Source organism: Crocodylus siamensis, chromosome 5, assembly GCF_052110815.1.
Source record: "Crocodylus siamensis isolate JL-2025a chromosome 5, ASM5211081v1, whole genome shotgun sequence".
Lineage (NCBI taxonomy): Eukaryota > Metazoa > Chordata > Crocodylia > Crocodylidae > Crocodylus > Crocodylus siamensis.
This window is the reverse complement of record NC_143399.1, coordinates 185,375,165-185,396,066: the sequence shown is the minus strand read 5'-3', so window position 1 is coordinate 185,396,066 and position 20,902 is coordinate 185,375,165. Positions and strand designations below refer to the sequence as shown.

The window sequence follows — 20,902 nt, the reverse complement described above, 5'->3', positions numbered from 1 at the left end:
CTGGATCAAGGACCTAAAATTTGGAAGAGGTTTGCCTCTTCATAGATTTCATAGACATTAGGGCTGGAAGGGACCTCGGAAGATCGACTCCAGCCCCCTGCCCAAGGGTCAGGAAGTCAGCTGGGGTCATAGGATCCCAGCAAGATAAGCATCCAAATTTCTCTTGAACGCGTTCAATGTAGGTGCAAGCTATTCCAAACCTTGGGGGCTCAGTCAGTAAAGAAATTCTTCCTTGTGTCCAGCCTGAAATGGTCTTGCTGGAGTTTATAACCATTCGACCTTGTCATCCCTTGGGGTGCTCTGGTGAACAATCGTTCCCCAGATCCTGGTGAACACCTCTGATAAACTTATAGGTGGCCATCAGATCACCCCTGAGCCTGCGCTTTTCCAGGCTAGAGTCCCATAGCTCACAGCCTGTCGTTGTAAGGTCTGTTTTTCTGACCTCTGATCATGCGCGTGACTCTCCTCTGGACTCTCTCAAGCCTCTCCACATCCTTTTTGAATTGTGGAGCCCAAAACTGGACGCAATACTCCAGCTGCGGCCTCACCAAGGCCGAGTACAAGGGGAGAATGACATCCTGGGATTTGTTTGAGAAGCATATGTGGATGTAAGCCAGTATTTTGCTTGCTTTAGTGGCCGCAGCATCATATTAAAGGCTCATGTTCATCTTGTGGTCAATGATGACCCCCAAGTCCCTTTCATCCATAGTGCTAACCAGCATAGCACTGCCAAGCCTATAAGGATGCTGCAGGTTCTTCCTCCCAAGGTGGAGAACCTTGCATTTTTCGGTGTTAAACACCATCAGGTTCTCATCTGCCCATTTGCTGAGCCTGTCCAGGTCAGCCTGGATCACCCTCCTGTCCTCAGATGTGGATGCTTTACCCCAGAGTTTAGTATCATTGGCGAACTTGGCCAGTCCACTTCTGGCTCTAATGTCCCCATCATTAATGAAGATGTTGAACAATATAGGTCCAAGGACAGAGCCTTGGGGGACCCCACTGGTCACAGGGCACCACAACGACTGACTTCCGTCAATCACCACCCTCTGGGTCCGACCATGGAGCCAATTCCCCAGCCAGTGGATTGCGGTCTCAGGTCCACCACAATCCACATCTGAGGACAGGAGAACGATCCAGGCTGACCTTGACAAGCTCAAGAAATGGGCGGGTGAGAACCTGATGGTGACCCCTCTTAGGGGTGGTGGTTTACAAGTTCCTATTGGGGGGGAAAAAAAAAATCACATAAAACCTATGAAAAGTCTGGGTTTGTACATGCTCAGAAGCTTGTTAGAACAGCTAAAAATTCTCCAAAGATTCCAACTTCCCTGCATGTTCCAAGTTCTCCTTTTATGTTCTGCATAAATTCTTAAGTATTATACCTGAGAGCTTGGGAAAATACCCTAACTTATAAAACTGATAGCAGAGATATTCTAAAGAAGTTTAGTTTGAAGTTTCAATAAGGTTATTATCTAGAGAAATACAAACAAGCATAAATAACTGAAACCAAATTATCAGTAAGAGTTACGGAAACTGATTTAATCCTGCAGCAACCAAGAGAACTAAAGAAGAGAACACTTCATTCAGCTGTACTGCAACTGAATTGAACATTAATTCCCCTCTCTCTTTCTTCTCGGGCATGTCTCTTTTATGATGACTTTTAGGCCCAATTACAAGATATCACAAATATTAAATGTTAAAAAGATAATGAAGCATTCTCAGGGAGAATAAAAAAGGAAAAATATCCATATTTTGGAAGACAATGGAGCCAAATTCTGTAGTAAAGCCCAATTTATGACAGATGCTGAATTCTGTAGACAAATTCCTGCAGCAGTATGGCTCCAAAAACGATCTTTAAAAAGAGTAAAAAATTAAGAAAAATCCTGCCCAGAAAAAGTCCTTGATAATTGCATAACCAAATGACACTAGTCTCAGCTGTTGCTCCTCCTGCATGTATGACTCTGTTCAGAAGCAACAGAGCAATTAGTTCTGAAGGATCTGATGATTATTTTTTTCAGTTGCAATGCCTTTATATTCTGAACAAGGTCATTCAAAATTATTCTGGGTAATCCTGATACTTTGGCATAGGGTTTGACTGCAAGATCAAAACTGCAATAAAGTCATATAAAACAGAAATCTCTCCCTAAAGCTATTTTATGTAAATTTACCACTCTAGCACAAACAGAAAGGTTTAGACAACTAAGTCAGATAACGTATTTAGAGACAAGCATACAGAGCACTGTGCAAAACTAATAGCAAGTTTTTTTTCCCAGCTCCTAAGTAAAAATAAAATAATCGTGCACTTCATGGTAGTTACATAGCTAAGTGATTCCATGTAATCAGAAAAAAAAAGTAAGTAATTCTAAGAAAACAGTAGGCAGCAGGCAAAAAGGGCACTTTTAAGAAACCTGCCCCCCCTAACAGACATTTCTATGAAAGACGCATTCAAATGACTGGATGGCTGAATACTAAATGGGAATTGAAGGAACAGAAAGCACCAGGATTAAACAATTGCCTGACAGCAATGGAGCACTTGGGGAGGGGGGAAGAGAAAAAAAGAAAAACCTGAAAACCACAAAGAACAAACCGTTCTTTTGATTCTATAAGTAACTATCATTGCATAAAGGTTTCATGTCTCAAGCAGATATTTTCTGCTAAGTTAAAGAATATGGAACTTCAAAAATAGTTTTCAAATGTATTTAAGAAAAATGTTAGGAATATGCTCCTTTTATGCTTGCTTGATAATGAAACAGTAACATATAGAAGCGTACATAAACAGTTTTAATTACAGCTTTCTGAACTACAAGTAAACTATTATTTGATTTACATGTTTATAAAAGGTTATTACCCACAGTATTACCGATTATTAGCTGTCAGATCACAGTGGAATCCTGTTGGCTGATGGAAAAATCTCATCAGTGGACAGCGAGCGTCGAGTATCTTTTGTATGTGTGTACAACCAGGACTAAAGTTAGCAATGCATTCACCAATCACGGAAAGAATTTTCTGTGTTGCTGCTCTTTCAGAAGGCATTCTTTTGATCTGATATTCCACATGAAAGGGACCTGTTTTCTAACACACACACACAATACAAAAAGAAAAAAAAATTAGTTTGGGAAAGGACCCTTCTGAAAGGGACTGGGAATCACATGCTAAGAAATGTTTGAGATTAAGATATATAAGCATCTTTTGAAAGTAGGTCATATGATTCAAAGAAAACTTTAAAGCCATTATACTTCATACCTGTTTTTTTATGTTCTTTCAGATAAAGAACAATTGGAAAAAAAATCGAAGTACAGAAAGTGATAGATATAACAATGAGTGTCCAAGATATTTTTCAGAAATAGCAAGTATGTTGAAAGGTCAAGAAACACATAATTGTATTAAATTAAAAGACACGCAGCAAAACACACAACCAAACCACAAAACAGGTTATTTCCTGTTTGTTTCACCAGGGTATTTCTTAACTTTATATCATACCAACCATTATTAATAAAGTTCGTTTAAAAAAGCATTTCCTTTTCATTTTTGGAAAATCCCAAAGTTTCAAAACACTGAATAATTATTACTTCAAAATAAAAATCTGTTTCTCTAAGAATTTAAGTTAGTTTCCTTTTTTTAATTCAGAACAATTCTCAAAGTCAACATTATAACAAGTTAGAGATGTACTTTCTTCTACTAGATGTCATTATAACTGATTAACTTCATGCTTAATACTGGATGCAAAAATGAAAATTTGTTCTATAGCTACAAAATACCTTCACTACCCATTAGGAACCTTTGTACATTCCTAAGCCTTTTCTTCACTGTATGCTAGTTTCATGCTCAACCCAAATTTCCCCCCTTACCCCAGGGTGTGTTGAACATAAAAATGACCACATAATGGGTTAGACCATAGGTCCACCTAGACTCACATCCTGTCATTTCATGTAGAGGCAAAACATGGATGCTGAGGAGGGTATGTAAGTCCAGAATTCTTGCTCCTTTCCTACTACAGCTTCCAGAAATTTAAGCACTTCTGATTCAGTGCCTGCATCCCTATCAGCCATGATCACTGCCATGGGATATTACCATCTTTACATGAATATAAGACAAAGTTTTTTGCCCCCAAAAAGCACAGGGAAAGAAATTCCTCAACTTATATTTGCATACAAGAAAACCTCACAAAGTATATTGTCCAACATTAACCTGCTGCCAAAAGCAGTAAGTGTTCATTAATGAAAACCAACCAAGTAGCTGATTAAATGCAGCCAATGCTGAGCATGGCTATAACATATGACCCATATTAGGCAAACATCCTTTAATTTTGTGTGTGTGTGTGACCCTTAAAAAAAAAAAAATGGGCAGGGAACGTGCACCAAGCCTGGAGATACTGCAATACCAGGCCATCAGTTGGAGGGACTGAAGCAAGCTCCAACACACTTCCCCTGGTGCCAAAAATGCTGATTTTTTTAAACTTAGTGTTCCAAGTCAAATTAGCCAAAATCTATCAATTGACCAGAATTCAATCATTCAGATACATGTGGCACTACCATCACCAAGTATCCTCTTCCCCAGACTTATCAGTCTGGGGTTTCAGATACCGTACTTCCAAAGCCATGGCAGGCATCCTATGTGCAGGTCCAAGCCCAGAGGTCTTGGACTTTGGATGTCCCCATAAGTTACTTGCCCTTAACCAACAGACCAAAGCAGCAAGCTAGATTGATGGGATTTTTTTTTTAATTTTATTTTTTGGAAAACATTTTGTGTTCCAGGTCAAATTAGCCAGATCAGTTCCGAATCATTTTGACTAAGCAGAGCCCAATCGTTCAAACATCGTATGTGGCACTGCAACATGCAAGTATCCTCCACCCCAGACTGTTCAGCCTGGGGAAGAGGATACTTCCAAATCCACTGGCAGGCATCCTACATGCAGACCAAAGCCCAAAGGCATGAGGTTCAGATACCCGAGTCTCACGTGCCCTCATCTAACAGCCGCAAGAACAAGCTACGGAGGAGTCCCCCAGCGGGCGCCAGCAGTTCTTCTGGCTGCGCAGCATGAAGGGGCCTGCCAGCATGAAGGTAAGGAGGTAAGATGGCTGCTTCCCCCACTGCTGATTGGCTGAGAGGGCTGCCCGTTGTGCAGCCCTCCCCCTCTCCTCCAATCTGTGGTAAGGGGCAGAGCCCATATAATGGACAGTCCTCTCCATAAATCAGTGGTGAGGGCTTGCAGGGGAGAACCGGGGCCCTACTACAGTAAGCACCTTGAAAATGGTGGGTGGCTTGCAAAATCAGCCAGCTGCCTCCTGGAGTTGGGCAGACCCCTAACTACGTGGTAAATCATGAGCCTTTGGGCTAATATCATGCACAGTTTTGTACCTACTCATGTACAGAATAAAGTACTGCTTTATGGAGTACCTATGCCAAAATCCATAAACTAGCATCAAAAGGCATAAATTGCATCCACTCTGGATGAACTAAGTCTGCATGGACCTATAATAATTTCCCTATTTACAAGTTACTACAGTCTTTTTATCTCAAGGTCAGTGCTTTTAGATTTGCCCCTCACTTCCATGTCTGTACAGAGAGCAGAGTCTGACTGTAAGGAGTGGGGGAAGAAGTTAGGGCAGAGGGCAAAGTGGCTCTGACCCTCCCCCCAATTTATCTTCCTTGCAATGGGAAAGGGACAGACTGAAGGCAAAACTCTAATAAGTAGATTCTATACCTGGAAAATTTTAACAAACATATATACATTTTCCAAATGTAGCATTTAATCATTGGGGAGTCACCTTATATTTAAAGTTGTCTTCTATTTGGGTAAATACAGTACGTCCCATTCTAATTTCCACAATTCAAGACAATTATTGAAAACTTAGAGAGGGTCTAGAACAATTACAAGATTATAAGTAGGCCTTACAATGAGTGACTAGGAGCCTAGTCTGCTTTGTTTAACCAAGGCAATGCCAAGGGGTGACTTGATGCCTTTGTCGGGAACATAAATCTAGTATTAGCAGGCTCTTCAGTGCAGCAAACTATACCAGGATCCAGTGGCAACAGGCTAATGCTGGACAACAAGGTAGAAATTGGGTGCAATATTTTTAAATGACACGGATAAATAATTGTTAAAACAACAGACCAAGGTGTCAAGGTATGGCAGATTCTCCATCACTGAAAAGTTAAGTTTGAGATGGGCTTCCAGCATAGAAAATGTTGGAACATCACCAGCCTCACAGGAAGGGAATGAACTATCCCTGGGAAAAGCCTAGAAAAAATTATCAAGGAGCACATGTGGGAGCCCGCTGGCTAATGTGATGCAGAGGGGTACCCACAATTCAAGACAATTATTGAAAACTTAGAGAGGGTCTAGAACAATTACAAGAATCTCAAGGCTCAGTTCTGGGGCCGGTGCTGTTCAACATCTTCATCAGCGATCTGGATGAGGGAGTGGGAGGCACCATCTCCAAATTCACAGACAATACAAAATTATGGGGTGCAGATAACCCCCTGGAAAGGAGGAATCAGATCCAAGCTAACCTAGACACACTGGGGAAGTGGGCAGAGAGCAACAGGATGCAATTCAGTAAGGACAAGTGCAAGGTGCTGCATCTAGGGAGGAAGAACTGCTATCATACCTATAGGCTGGAGGGCGACCTTCCCAGCTCTGCTGAGGCAGAAAAAGATCTTGGAGTCGCTGCTGACTCCAGGATGACCATGAGTTGCCAATGTGATGAAGCAGTTCACAGAGTCAATCGCACCTTTGTCATGCATCCGTAAGTGCATCACAAACAGGTCCAGGGAAGTGATTCTCCCCCTCTATGCGGCACTGGCCAGACTGCAGCTGGAGTACTGTGTCCAGTTGTGGATGCCACAGTTCAAGCTGGATGTGGACAACCTGGAAAGGGTCCAAAGAAGAGCCACTTGCCTGATTAGAGGCCTGCAGGGAAGGCCCTACAAGGAAAGGTTACGGGACCGTAGCCTCTTCAGCCTCTCCAAGAGAAGGCTGAGAAGGGACCTTGTGGCAGCGTCCAAATTCATAAGGGGAGAACAACATGAAGTAGGCAACGATCTGTTCACCAGTAAACCCCCTAGGACGACAAGGAACAATGGCCATAAGCTACTAGAGAGAAGGTTTAAGCTGGACATTAGAAAAAAAGTTCTTCATGGTCAGGGTTGTCAGAACCTGAAATGGGCTCCCAAGGGAGGTGGTGCTCACCCCATCCTTGGGGGTCTTCAAGAGACTGGACAGGCACCTAGCTGGAATCACATGACCCCAGGGTTGGTGACTCTTTTCTTGCCTGCCAAGGGGAGGGGGTTGGACTAGATGGCCCACTGAGGTCCCTTCCGACTCTATGAATCTATGAAAGATCTTCAGTTCTAAGGTCCCAAAATAGTCTACTAAGGGTCTACCTGAAATCTTTTATGGTGTAAACATATTATATCCACTATTGCAGTCATACAAGCTATGCATCAAAGCATTCCAATAGATTAGAAAACACAGTTTGTCTTTACCTTTGGTGTAGGGCTTTTTCCAATCTCATCAAAGTCCAAAAACATGTCTAGATCGCATCCTAATTTGCCAAAGGTACTCACTGAAGAGCCAAATGGCTTTACCACACATTCTGGAAAATATGCACGTGCAATATCCTGAATCAGAGAGCAGGCTAGAAACCGGAGCTTCATGTTCTCCTCTGTTAGCTGATGTTCATTCAGTAGACTGTACAGCTGATTGCTTATCTGAGAGAGAGAAAGAAGAATGAAAACGTCAAAATAGACATGAGTTTCATGAGGAAGAAGACCTAATAAATCACATTGTAGTTGCATAACGTCTACCCTTTGATCTACTTCCAAGCCTCACAAGCTTCCTCAGCTCTTGAAAATTATCAATAGAATGTCACTTAGCGTTCCTAGACAAGTAAAGAAAAAATGAAGTTATATTGCCTAAAACTTTATCATCTTCTTCAATTTAGAAGTTACTATCAGCACACACAGAAATATTCATAGTATCATAGAATCCATGAGTCGGAAAGGACCTAGACAGATCATCTAGTCTGACCCCCTGCCATGGGCAGGAAGGAGCACTGGGGGTGACAGGGGTCATAAGACCCCAGCCAGGTGCCTATCCAGTCTCCTCTTGAAGATTTCCAGGGAAGGTGAGAGCACCACCTCTCTGGGAAGCCTATTCCAGGCTCTGGCCACCCTTACAATGAAGTAATTCTTCCCAATATCCAACCTAAACCTATCCTCCCTCAGCTTGTGGCCATTGGTCCTGGTGACTCCAAGGGGGGTCCTGGTGAACAGACTTTCCCCGAGTCTCTGCTGCTGGCCCTTGATAAAGTTGTAAGCAGCCACAAGATTCCCCCCCTCAGTCTCCTCTTGCAGAGACTGAAGAGATTCAGGTTCCTCAGCCTCTCCTCATAGGGCTGGCCACAGAGGCCCTCAACCATATGAGTGACCCTCCTCTGGACCCTCTCCAGGTTCTCCACGTCCTTCTTGAAGCGTGGCGCCCAGAACTGGACATGGTACTCCAGCTGCAGCCTGACCAGCGCCGCATAGAGGGGGAGCAAGACCTCTCTGGAACTATTAGTAATGCCCCTGTTGATGCATGACAGGGTGCGGTTGGCTCTGCCTATTGCTTCGTCGCATTGGCGATCATCAATCCTGACTCCAAGATCCCTCTCTGCCTCTGTGCTGCTGAGAGGGTCAGCCCCTAACCTATAACCATAATGCTGGTTCCCTCTCCCCAGGTGCAGCACCCTGCACTTGTCCTTGTTGAACTGCATCCTGTTCAGATCTGCCCATTTCTCTAACCTATCCAGGTCTGCTTGGATGCGGTCCCTGCCTGCATTCACTTTACCCCACAGCTTGGTGTCATCAGCAAACCTGAACAGGGTGCTCTCCACACCCTCATCCAGATCGCTAATGAAGATATTGAACAGCACCAGCCCAAGGACCGAGCCCTGGGGGACTCCGCTGCCCACACTCTCCCAGGTCAACATCGACCCATCCACCACCACCCTCTGGGTGCGCCCCTGGAGCATTTGCCACCCATGTGACTGTGCATTCGTCAATGCCGCAGTCCCTCAGCTTGCCCACCAGAATTGGGTGGGACACTGTGTCGAAGGCCTTCTGGAAGTCCAAGATGATGACATCGACTTCCTCTTTCACAACTAAGCTCTTTGTTACCTGGTCATAGAAAGAGACCAGGTTAGTCAGGCAGGATCGACCTGGCATGGACCCATGTTGGTTACCCTTCAACATCACTTCCCCTGCAGGGCTCTCACAAATGTGACCCTTGATAGGGTGTTATGTCTTGTGGCTGTGTTAACAAAACTACAGTCAACCCTAGGAAGCTGGACAATGGATTTGTATAGGATGGTTTGGACAACGATGATCCTGCCTCAGGCACAAGCTTAAACTAGATCAGCAGTTCCTAAACTCCTATAAATTGCATACCACCAATTTAAAACACCACAACCTTAAGTACCACCAGAACTTAAGGTAGAGTGTGTGTGTGTGTGTGTGCGTGCGTGCGCGTGCATGTGTGGGGTGTGGGTGCATGTGTGTATGTGCATATGTGTACGTGGGGTGGAATGTGGGTGTATAGTATGGTGTGGAGGAGGGGTTTGTGAGAGGGTGTGGGAGGTGTGGGAACCCCCTACAATCCCCCCATGTCATAGCAGCAGGTGGGGGCGCTCAGGGTGCAGGTGCTTGGCAGGGTACGGCTCTGGTAGCTCTGGCCAGTCCTGCACATCACGGCGAGGGGTGCATCCTCTGCTGGGCAGCCTGTGTCGCCGACACTCCCTGCACTTGCTGGGCATGGGAAGGAAGCCCTGCATGCTGGAGCTGGCTGCCTTCCCCATCCCCGCAGCGGAAGGCACCTGGGTCTTCCCTCCCTTGCTGTGCAGCCCCAGCAGGAAGGCAGTTGGCTCCAGCAAGTGGAGCTTCCATCCCATGCCCAACAAGTGCAAGAACCATACGGATGTGCAGGGAGTACTGACAATACAGACAATGTGCAGTGCTGTGCACCACCAGATGCCTGCACCAGGCATGAGTGCCCTGAGTGCCTCCACCTGCTGCTGCTGCCACCAGCTGCTTGGGCTGTGTACCATGGGGGCAGTGTGGCAGGGTCCCCACACCCCACACCCTCCCTCACACCCACATGCTGCCCAGCTGAGCTCCGTGCTGCCGCTGTCCTCCTGGGTGCAGGCTCCACGCTACCACCAGCTGCAGCCCCACATTCCACGCTCCTGCTCACCTGCAGCCTTGTCCCCATTCCTGCTGCTTCCTTACCTGCTACCCAAAGCCAGCAGGAAATGGAGGAAGCCGAGCAGGTTCTCAGGGGCTGCAGCAGTGTTAGCAGCAGCCCCACCCAGAAGTTGTGTGCTGATGGGGCTGGACCCTTCCACCCACAATGGTAGGAGCGAGGTGCAATAGGGTACATTTGGGGTGTGTATACACGTGGGTGCCTCACTCTCACCCTCATAGGAAGAAGGTCTGGGTGGGCACACATACAACTGACAGGTTGTCTGCATACCAGATTGAGAACCGCTGGACTAGATGACCTACAGAGATCCCTTCCAGCCCCACTTCTCTGTGATTCTATTACTAAGGAGCCTTTAAATGAACAGTGAAATGTGCACACTATTCAGATTCTCCTTAGGCAATGATCTCTCAAAGCCCAGACTAACTTTTTTGTATGGCTGCAATTTGGTGACACTTATTTAAATAAAACTTTGCATTTATGAATAACAAGAATTAAAAAATGGAAACTGCCTCCAAGGATCTCCTCAACTTCTGATTGCTGGCATGATACCCTTTTCCAGGAAATGATCTCTTCCTGCAATGGGTGCTGTAAACTCTGGGTATAGTACCAAGCATCTTTGCACTGACAGCAGGGATGCATCAAAAGAGTTGCAATTAAGGCCCATGCAGAATTCTGCAGTGCTTACAAGACTGAAAGCTTGTGTGCACTTAAATGAGTCTGTCAGTTCAGTTATACCAACAAACCTCCTCCTGGAAATGCAGTTTTATTCAGCAAATGTTCGTTTGTCAACATAGGTTAAGCCAAATCCCTGAAGAAGATAAGCCATACCAGTAAAAGAACATTTTTGCTGGAAGCTCTGCTAGCAATAATAGCTACATCTCAGTAGGGGTGTTACTTTTTTCTCTACACTCCTCTCAAACTCCCAACACATTTAAGCAAAGCCCGACAGGTGAAGGAAAAAAGGAAGAAAAAAGAGGGAGAAACTCTCTAGCTAGAAAAAAACAGCATACTAATTAGAATGCCATTACTCCTTCAGGTATTAACACAGCAAGCAGCCACCTACTTAGTTGATGGCTGAGGCCATCCTTTCTAAGCATATTTACTCAGAATCCTATCAACACAAAATGGAGTCACCTGTGCAAATACAAAGTTACTCAGCAAAGTTGCTCACTATTATAGAAGTGTAAACCCTGAATAACTTCACTGATTTGCTTGCGTTCCTGAGATGAAATGCTTGAGCTGAAACTCTGCTGCTGCCAGAAAAGAAAAAATCCTCCCATCAACAACTGCCTCCATTTAGTCCTAGAACTTGATCAGTTCTTAAAGTCATTAAGGGGGAAAAAAAGCCCGATTTAAGAGGCATGTTTTACTTACAGTGTAGGGCAATAATCCCAAACCTACAGTGTTTCCTGTGTCCACTTTCCACATGAGCTTCAACAGGAGTGCAGGAAACTGCTTTTTGTAGGATAAGGTCCCATTAAAGTGCAATAAAAACTAAATGCAGAAGACTTGCAGGTTGAAGACAGAAATGGCAGTTACTAATACAAGACTTCTGAAAACAAAGTTCTCCTTGCAAAAAACTCTAATGAAAAATATCCCTGACTGCCTTTCCTATCCTGACCAGACCAAACAAGTCACATTGCTTAAGTATCAGACTTCAAATGCATGTATGTACTTTACTATCCCATCTTTACCCTGCAGCCCTTGCAAAAAACGAGAATTTTTTTTTACTTTAACATCGGAAATGCTAAGACTGCTTTCACTTGTTTTCATTAAAGGATTCAAACAGAATCATGGTCACTGAGGTTGATAAAGCTACTAATACAGCGTTGTTCCCACAAACTTGTCAGAAGCTTAAGAATTTTGTGGTGTTGGATGACCTGACTTCCTTTACTGCAGTGATGCTACTGTGTATGTGCATGAGATTTCTCTACTCATAATAGGTGGTGAGGCAGTAACAGAAAAGATCAGTTTGTTAAAAGAGTCAGTCAGCTGTTTACATTCTTGAATTACATATGGGTTTGAACAGACTGAACAAAGACTGAACTAGGTATAGGTATTTCCTTCCTATAAAGTAATGAACTTAGTAATTAAATTATTTAGTATACAGATGTCCAAATGGAGGCCTGCAATCTGCATGCTGTCCACAAGGGATTAATTTGTGGCCTCCCTAGACTCCCACCCAGCCACTGCTCCCAGACTGGTCTGGGTCCAGGTTTCCCCTCCTCCTGCTTCCTGGACCCTCCCTCCATTGAGGGGCATGGCAGTACAATCCACAGCTTGGAGAGTGGAGGAGCGGGTCAGGGGCCTGTACATTAAGGCTGTCCAAAGCTTCGGTAGCCAATTTGATTTGGAGGAGATTCAGCCCAATTTGGGGATCAAATCTCCGAATCAGAATCAAATTGGGAGACCAATTAAAAGCTTTGAATAGACCTGAAGCATCCGAATTGATTTGGAAAAGATTCAGAAAAGATTTAGCCACTTCAAAGATTCTGCCATAGCCTAAACAGGCAGCTGAGATAGCTGCCTCCAGCTGGTAAGTCTGTTCGGGTTGGCAGACGGAGGGATAGAGATTGGGGCTCTCCAGTCAGGCCACGGAGGCGCATTACTCAGGGAGGGGAGCGGGGGGGTGCAGGATGTGGGATGGCAGCACTAGGACTGGGGGCTCTGCCCTGCTACCGCTTGCCCAGCCGGAGCTGGAGCTGGGGGCAAGATGAGGTCACAGCTCGCTCCAGGTGGAAGGGGGCAAGCGGCAGCAGGGCAGAGCCCCAACTCCCAGCACTGATGCAGGTGCAATCAGAGTGGGGGCTATGCCCTGCTGCTGCATTGCCCCCCCCCCCCCCCAATACCAGCTGGGTAAGCAGCAGTAGGTCACAGTCTCCAGGGCTCCCCCTGCCGGGGCAGAGGCAGGCACAGCTGGAGGAGCCACAGCAGAAGACTCCATGGCTGCCCTACCTGGCCCTAACTTTCTGGCACTTAAAAAAAACCTCTGCATTCACCGGCTCTGGCAGCGGCAACTGGGGCCTCCGAAGGCTCATGGCAGAGCCCTCCCATGTAATGCGGGGCAGTGGGAGGCAGCAGGGATCATCCCCCCCACCAGCTTGGCACCCGCACAGCAGCTGCTCCATGGCACGGGTGCAGCATGGCTCAGTAGGGTGCCACACACTGTCTGGGAGCTGGGGCAGCTCCAGTAGTCAGCTGGAACTAGGCTGGGGCTGGGCTGGGCAGGGCAGCCATAGGGGCTTCTCCCGTGGCTCCCCCTGTCTGGGGAGAGGCAGGCATGGCCGGATGAGTCGCAGAAGAACTTACAGTCGCCTCGCTACGCCTGCCTCTCCCCAGCTGAACCGCATCACCGAATCTCTCCAAATCAGCACCAAATCTTCCAAAGCCAATTCAGCCGAATCCATTTGGGACAGTGATCTGAATCTCCAAATCAACCAAATCCGAATCTAATACTTCCCTATTCACACAGGCCTACTGTATATGTAGCACTTTGCAGGGGGAGTACTTGCATATAAGGGCAGGTGAGGGAGTGGACTGCACATGTATAGATGGTGCAGCAGTTCGAAGGGGAGAGGAAAAGCAGTGCAGTCCAGTGCAGCATAGTGTGGGGGAGAATCCATGTGCAGCATAGTACAAGAGGGGGAGCGGGGGACACCTGGCCCATGCTGCTGTGACATGGCTTACAGCCTCCAGCCACTTACAAATTGAACAGCTCTGATCCGATATATTTACTTCAATGCATGAAATGCATTAATCCAAAGCTAACCTAATACCTCCAAAAAGAAAAATATGCTCTGTTGATTGGAATTAATTTACAAAATCCCAAGAGAATTTTTAGATAAAAATACATTGCTCTCAGTTACATTTTTCCCACATGTAACACCATAATAAAGATGGCTTGTTTTTACCATAAAGGAAGTGACAACCATAAACTTACACTGTCAGCACAGCAAAGCTTCTGGACAAGGTCTTCCATTGGAATGGTAGGGTGCTGATAATCGGGAATTGACGTCTCATCCAATGCTTGACCCAATGACTGCCTTGGGGTTAAAGTAAAGAGTCTTGACTTAAATGGAATCCCAGGTACTGACGAACCTGCGATTTGTGCAACATCCTGAAGTGAACCTACACTCTCTTTTTCAGAAAATTCTACCATGGCATGATGACCCTAAAGCAATAAAAATTGACAAGACATGGTAAGATATACAGACATGTACAAAGTCTAGCCAATTAAATTAATATTACTGCTACACCAGTCCAGGTGACTATCTATAAATTACATACTAATTCCCACGTTTATGCCTGTTGCACACGTTTCCACAAGATAACAAAGAAAAAACATTGAAGATATGGCATTTGGGACAGAGTATTAAACCCCAAAATAATTTAGTAAACACAAACTTATCTTTGCTGCTATCAGATTTATAAAACAGATAGTTGCATCAGTATATTTCATCATTAGGGCAGCAGACTGAATTGTGTGAAAGTTATTGATTCTAGACTGCAGCCCAAGAGGGTGACCTACAATTTTATTATGGGCATTATCATGGGAATGAAAATCAAATCTTGACACAAAAATTGGAGGAGACACTAAAAATCCTTATTTCAAGAACTGTAAAACTTAGGAGATAATACATACACACTACATCAAAGACACTCTAATACTGACAGCAAAGCTTTGGGAGTGTTCACATTTTAAGCCCAAGAGGCATCAGAATCCTACTTTCTTGCCACTTCTGCCATACAGAGCAAGGGTTCTGTTGCCACCGGCAACCAACAGAAGATGCACACAGACACTCCCACACCTTCAGCTGTTCATACACCATTTTGCTGCCATTCGCCATTCAGTGGCTGGGGTTTCAGAAGATGTTTCACTTTCTGGTAGCAGAGCTGTTGGGCAAAGCCATCAGGAAAGCATAAATACAAGCACTCTAGCAGTGGCAGCTGCTGGTTACTGCCAGAACTTCCCACTGTCAGTTCAGGAAAGCATAGACACTCTAAGCTAGAGGTACTCAACCTTCTGACCCAGCAAGCCAGGTAAGTGGCATGAAGCTGGTCCACAGGCCAGATCCAGGGTGGGATCAGTCTGTAGGCATGATCCGCTACACTGGATCCATCCACAGAGAAACACCATGCACCATAACAATTGATGCTTCCACTGCTCCCCCACTGCCAAATTTCCGGACTCGCAGGGAGCCCCATGGACTGGAGGACATGGCCCTGCAGTCCACAAGTTGAGCACCACTGGTCTAAGCTATGGAAACTAGCCCACAAACTGACATCACTTTTTGCTGGAATCTGGTTCCAGCAATAGATTTTAGCTTATAGTATTCCCAACTACTTACATGACCTTTATAAAAGAAGTAGCTGTTAATTCTTCCGTGATAGGACAAATACTGGAGAATACTTTTCTTACTGATTCCAGTTGGGTAGCTAATTAAAACAGTTTTTTGTGCTTGCTCTAATCCTTCTGCTTGCACCTCAGTAAACGTCTTGATTCTAGCACTGACTTCAGAATCTGTATGGAGAGGAAAAATAAAGTAAACATTCCCTGTAAATGAAAGCATTGATTTTAAACAGATTTTGATAGTTGGATGTTAAGGATCTTACAGAACCCAATATTTAATATCAAAGTTATTCCTTTCAATCACCTCGTATGAAACATTCACATACATTTCCCTTGATACTGTACAATTGTTTTACTTGTTTATTGTTTTTCTCTCTGCCTCTTTGTGGAAGGAACTCCCCCCATGGCTTGACCTGGTGATTTGAAAGGGACCATGTGACACTCAAAACTGTCACTGCACTGGTATGTAAGTGTAGGTGAATTTTCTCTACAAATATTTTGTTAGAAGAATAAAGAATAAGTAAGGGAGCAGAAGACAGTACCAGATTCCCCCAAAAGTTTGCTACTATGCTGAATTTACTTAGCTCATTTGCTATTCATTTATAGAGATCTTAGCATACAAAAGAGTACACTTTTGCAGATGGTGCCCACAACTAGGAACAGGGCACGCATTACCTCTACCAGAAAACTCTTCCATGCCTGTCCCACTGAAAAAGCAAATATTGCATTTATGCAATTTACATACAACAGGCTCTTACACCCAACCTACCCTGAAACCTAGAGCTTGCACCTTCAAAGAAGCACAACACTCACTTCTCTTTTTCCAGCTCTTTCCCTCCCCCCCAAAAGACTCTGCCTAACATTATATTTTCACTTGCTTATCACAGCCTGCTGCTGGCTTGTAGCTTCTGCCAGAGCCTGGGATCATGTGTACACGACTTTGAGTACATGCAGGAGGCAAAAAAAAGTACATATACAGATCCTCAGGTGTGCTGTGGACTTTGCTTGCACCAGCTCAGGTCCTTCTGGGAAAAAGTAACTACGCTACTAGAGGCCTCCCCCAGAACCCCTGCCTAAACACAGACCTAACACCCAGAGTCCTGCAATTTCTCACCAGTGCCAGAAGGTGAGTGATGAGCAGTGCTGCCCAGTGTACGATAATTACTGTAGCTGTACAATAATTTCAACCCTTGTGCAATGTACAATTGATAACGGTAAAACCAAAACATATGACAATTGCTGAAGCAGCTCACGGATGCAACATACACAAAGCCCAAGTCACTCTCAGGGAGCGTGAACTGAACTGAACTGAACTGACTTCCCAGTTTGCCTCAGCACCTTCTTACCACCGTTTTTCTCAAAATAAAGAAATGCTTCAACTTCAATGATGCACTTCTCCCTCCCTCCCTGGCGACCAATAGTGAGCAATATGAGGTCAGTAAGAAAACGTGTTTGCCTATTTTCTCAGTGCGACAGATTTTCAGCATTAGCATCATTTTGAGACAATCATTTCATATTTCAGGCCCGGCAGCGTTGGTGCCGAGGAGGCCCCGTGGAAAGCAGGGCCCACGCCTGCCCGCACAGCCCTGCTCCCCTCGCTGGGCGGCGGATGCTTCGGGCGGGCCCGGCCGCCCTCTATCTGTCTCCCTCCCTCCCTTACACACCTGCTTCCTCGCCACCAGCGGCCTGCGACTGCCCCTGCACCACGACTTCGGTGGAGATGCGCCGGGCCTGACCGTGGCCCGGGCCCCGCGTGGCAGGGAAACGGGGCCGGCACCGCAGCAATGGCGGCAGCCACCACATCGGAGCAGCCATAGCTGTGGGGAGGAGGCGCAGTGCGCAGGTGCCAGCCGAGCGTGTACGGCGCGGCTCGAGGGTCAAGCCTCGCCTAGTTGCGCGCGGCTCTGGTAGGAGTTGGGGAGGGCGCTGCTGGGCAGCGACGGGAGCATGGGATCAAGCCGGAGCCTGGGAAGCGTCGTGCCCCGCTGCGGGCTTACAACGCAAGACTGGCTCTGGTCTTTTTTTGTCATCCAAACAGGAGGGGAAGCTAAGAGCTGGCACTTCCTAAGGGGGATCGGGTCTGGCAAGGGGCATGTCGAGTATGTAGGGGTTGGGAGCCCGGCTCTAGGTCCGGAGTAAAGCCCTGACCCTGGGACTGCTGTGGGTCATAAAGCCAAGCCAGCGTGTGAAGGCATGGAGCACCGGGCCCCAAGTAGTGTCCCTGAGGCCCGTGCTGCACAGTCCTTTGCAATAAATCTAGACCCACCACATGTGTAAAGTGATTATCACACAAGAAAAATGACTTTCCAGCTATAAAAAAGTGCCAACCAGCTATAAAGTTAGTGCTTGAGAATGTGTGACAACTCCAGTGCTGTGGCAAGGAAGTTTGGCTCCTGGGGCAAAGCCCTCAGTGGCAGCCTACCCTCGCCCAGGGGATGCTTGCCCAGGAGTGCACGCAGTGCCAAGAGAAACCCTCCCCCAGTCCCCGTGACCCCCCAAGCGAGCCGCTCACAGCTCCATCCCATGCTCTGTGCCAGCACGTCAGCGCGTGTTGGCGCCCCTTTGCTTCAGCGCCCAGGGCAGTCACCCCACTGGCCTTCCCTCCCCCCCCGTCCCCACCCTTACCCCTTTGCTACACATCTTGGAGGACATGTTTAGTTACTATTTAGGTGTGGACAGAGTAGTGTTTGAAGCTCCTTAGAGATCTCTAAAATGCTTCAGAGGGCAAGCGGGCAGGTATACACACCCTTTAAAATAGGGGTGGGCAATTATTTTGGGTGAAGGGCAGCTTACTGAGTAATGTCAAGTCATCAAGGGAGGCATGACAGGCAGCCAGGGGCAGATAAATATTAATTTTCTAAATTTTTTAGGGGGCCCAGGGGCTGGATAGGATGGCTTGGTGGGTTGCATTTTGCCCACCCCTGCTTTAAAGTGTTCTGAAATTGGTGGAAGCACTCTAAAAAGAACCCTGAAGAGAACACATGCTATTTTGGAGCACTTCCTGTTTCATGTGTGCACGTGACACTTCCCAGAGTGCATCAGAGGACAGCTTCATCTTCCAGCATCCCACTGATATATGTTCCCCCAACCCCAGGAAGACAAGGGAGAAAGTGGGGCAGACTGTCCGTAAGTGCTCTCCTGTGGGCTCTGCCTTCACTCTCTCAGGGCCCCTGCCTTAGGAGACTAGAGACCCACCCCCAACTCCTTTGGAGGGGGTGGAGGGAAGGGAAAATAGGGGGTGCTCTTGGGAAAGCAGAGGCAGAGCACACACAACATTGAGTGACCGTCATACTTACCAATTTGCAATTTGGAGATTATACCGACTGTTCTGTAGTATCTTAACATTTACAGATTAGCATGTTTGTAGACAAAGAATTATATAGAAGAATCTGAGACTGGGCGCATCTACATGAATGCTGAATGCACAGTAGCCTAATAACACTGTGCAGTAGTGTGCCAGGCAAAAACCATGTTAACACTCTACTGTGCAGTAGTATTAGGCTGCTGCACAGTAAGCATCACTCAAAACCCACGTGCTGGCACTACTGCACAGTAACTTTAGTTAGTACTTTGCATTTAGATTTGTTCTTACATGGGGTATGTGACTAGAACTTTCAGTCTTCTCCACCTGTCTATAAAAACTATGTTTTTCCTCCAGAATTGTATGGCAGGTTCTTCATAAATGCACTGATGAGCTAAGGAGAGAAACTCAACTTCCTGTGAGGCTGGTCTAAAAAAGAAAATGATCTTATTAAACTTAATAGTGCGCTTAAGAAAATTAACAACTGAACTAGTTCTTTAACAATAATATCTAAGGTCTGCCTGTATAAGAGCTACTATATAATTAAAGATGTGTTATTCAAACTCATCCGCCCACCCTAAATCTCTCTTTATTTCACCCCTCCCTATTTGCTAGCATTCATTCTTCCTTTTATTTCCTTTCCCACTGCCTGTGTTTCTCCCAAGGTCCCTTCTTGAATGTCCTCTTATTTCTTTCTTCCTCTCATCTTTACACTTTCTTCTTGCACTTCAAAGAGATCTTTCTTTGATGGCATATCAAGTGCAGTGATTCTCAACCAGGGTGCCACAGCACCATGGGGTGATTTGAGTTCCTTTCAAGGATATAGCAGGTGCTATGCAGTGTTAGTACTGCTGGTGTGCAACCATGATTCACAGGATAAACCCAGAGATTTTAGGCAAGAATTCATAGCATTAAAAACATTCTGCTCTGCTGTGGTTTGTCTGGATTCTTTGCACCAGAAGAATTGCTCTATAATTTTTCTGTAGTTAAAAACAAAGTGAAAAGTAAGAGCTCGCATTTTCTGGAGGCTGCCTTGAGCCAAACAGCGGGTGCCAAGTCTGAAAAAGTTGGGACCACTAAAGTAGTCTGATCAAATAGTACATAAATAAAACAAGACAAACTTTCTGAGGTGAAGATTTGAATTTCAGTTAATTTATCATCTTTCCTTCTGAGGACTGGAACCACGTTCATCTGGATGTACACAGGGCCAAGTCCACTCTTAACGGTATTTTGTAATGCATTAATAAATAGGAATGGCCTAGATCAGGGGTGTCAAATTCATTTTGCCCTTAGGCCAGATTTGGGCTGCAGGGACAGATGCAGACCCACCTCTGGGGGTGGGGTGAGCAGCAGAAGGGACAGGCAAGTAGCAGAAAGTGGCAGGGCCAGCAGTGGCAGGGTAAGGCAGCCCCCCTGCCAACAGGGCTCCATACCCAAATTCCGTGGCTCCTTCCAGAACTGCCCAGGCCAGATTCAGGCAATGGGCTGTGTCTGACACCACTGGTCTCTAACTCAAGACTCCCTCCTGTTCTTGTTCACAGGTCCCTCTCCCCACTGTCCTGCTCATTTCATTCAGCCTCCCCAACAGAGGCCTGGGTGTGGGCCTTTGTTGATACAGTTAACAAAGCTATTTAAAGGTGGCTGCTAGAGGTCCCATATGCAAGCAAATCTTTTCCTTCACTGTTTCTTTAACCCATTCTTTTCCCCTTGTGTAAGTTAGCCAGAGGGGAAACTGAGGCATGCAACATTATTGCAACTTAAATACAGTTTGCACAGAAAGATTACAATAAAGCCCACAGCACATCACAAGGGGTTTAATTCCAATTGCCTATATGTACTGAAAAGAAGAAACACTGAAGTTTAGAGTGGATTCTTGGCTTCCCTGAGGACAACAAGCCTTCAGTCACCAGCATTTTACGTAGAATGTTTATAGCTATAAATATATGGAAAATATCACTCTGAGCTCATTAACATGACCAGGCTCAGTCATCACTTACAAAACATGTAACAC

General features: G+C 45.8%; 1 protein-coding gene across 1 annotated transcript in view; it reads right to left on the bottom strand.

Annotated features, from left to right (window-relative positions):
- MTPAP (mitochondrial poly(A) polymerase) overlaps positions 1–17,425 on the bottom strand; it is a 31,125-nt gene extending 13,700 nt beyond the window's left edge. Inside the window, exons 1-5 of the mRNA XM_090047450.1 lie at positions 17,255–17,425; positions 15,589–15,761; positions 14,181–14,411; positions 7,486–7,710; positions 2,858–3,069 (exon numbers count right to left, since the gene is read on the bottom strand). Coding sequence (XP_089903576.1) covers positions 2,858–3,069; positions 7,486–7,710; positions 14,181–14,411; positions 15,589–15,761; positions 17,255–17,405 — 992 coding nt within the window. The 5' untranslated portion in view covers positions 17,406–17,425. The remainder of the gene's footprint in view (positions 1–2,857; positions 3,070–7,485; positions 7,711–14,180; positions 14,412–15,588; positions 15,762–17,254) is intronic.
- Positions 17,426–20,902: the final 3,477 nt, after the last annotated feature.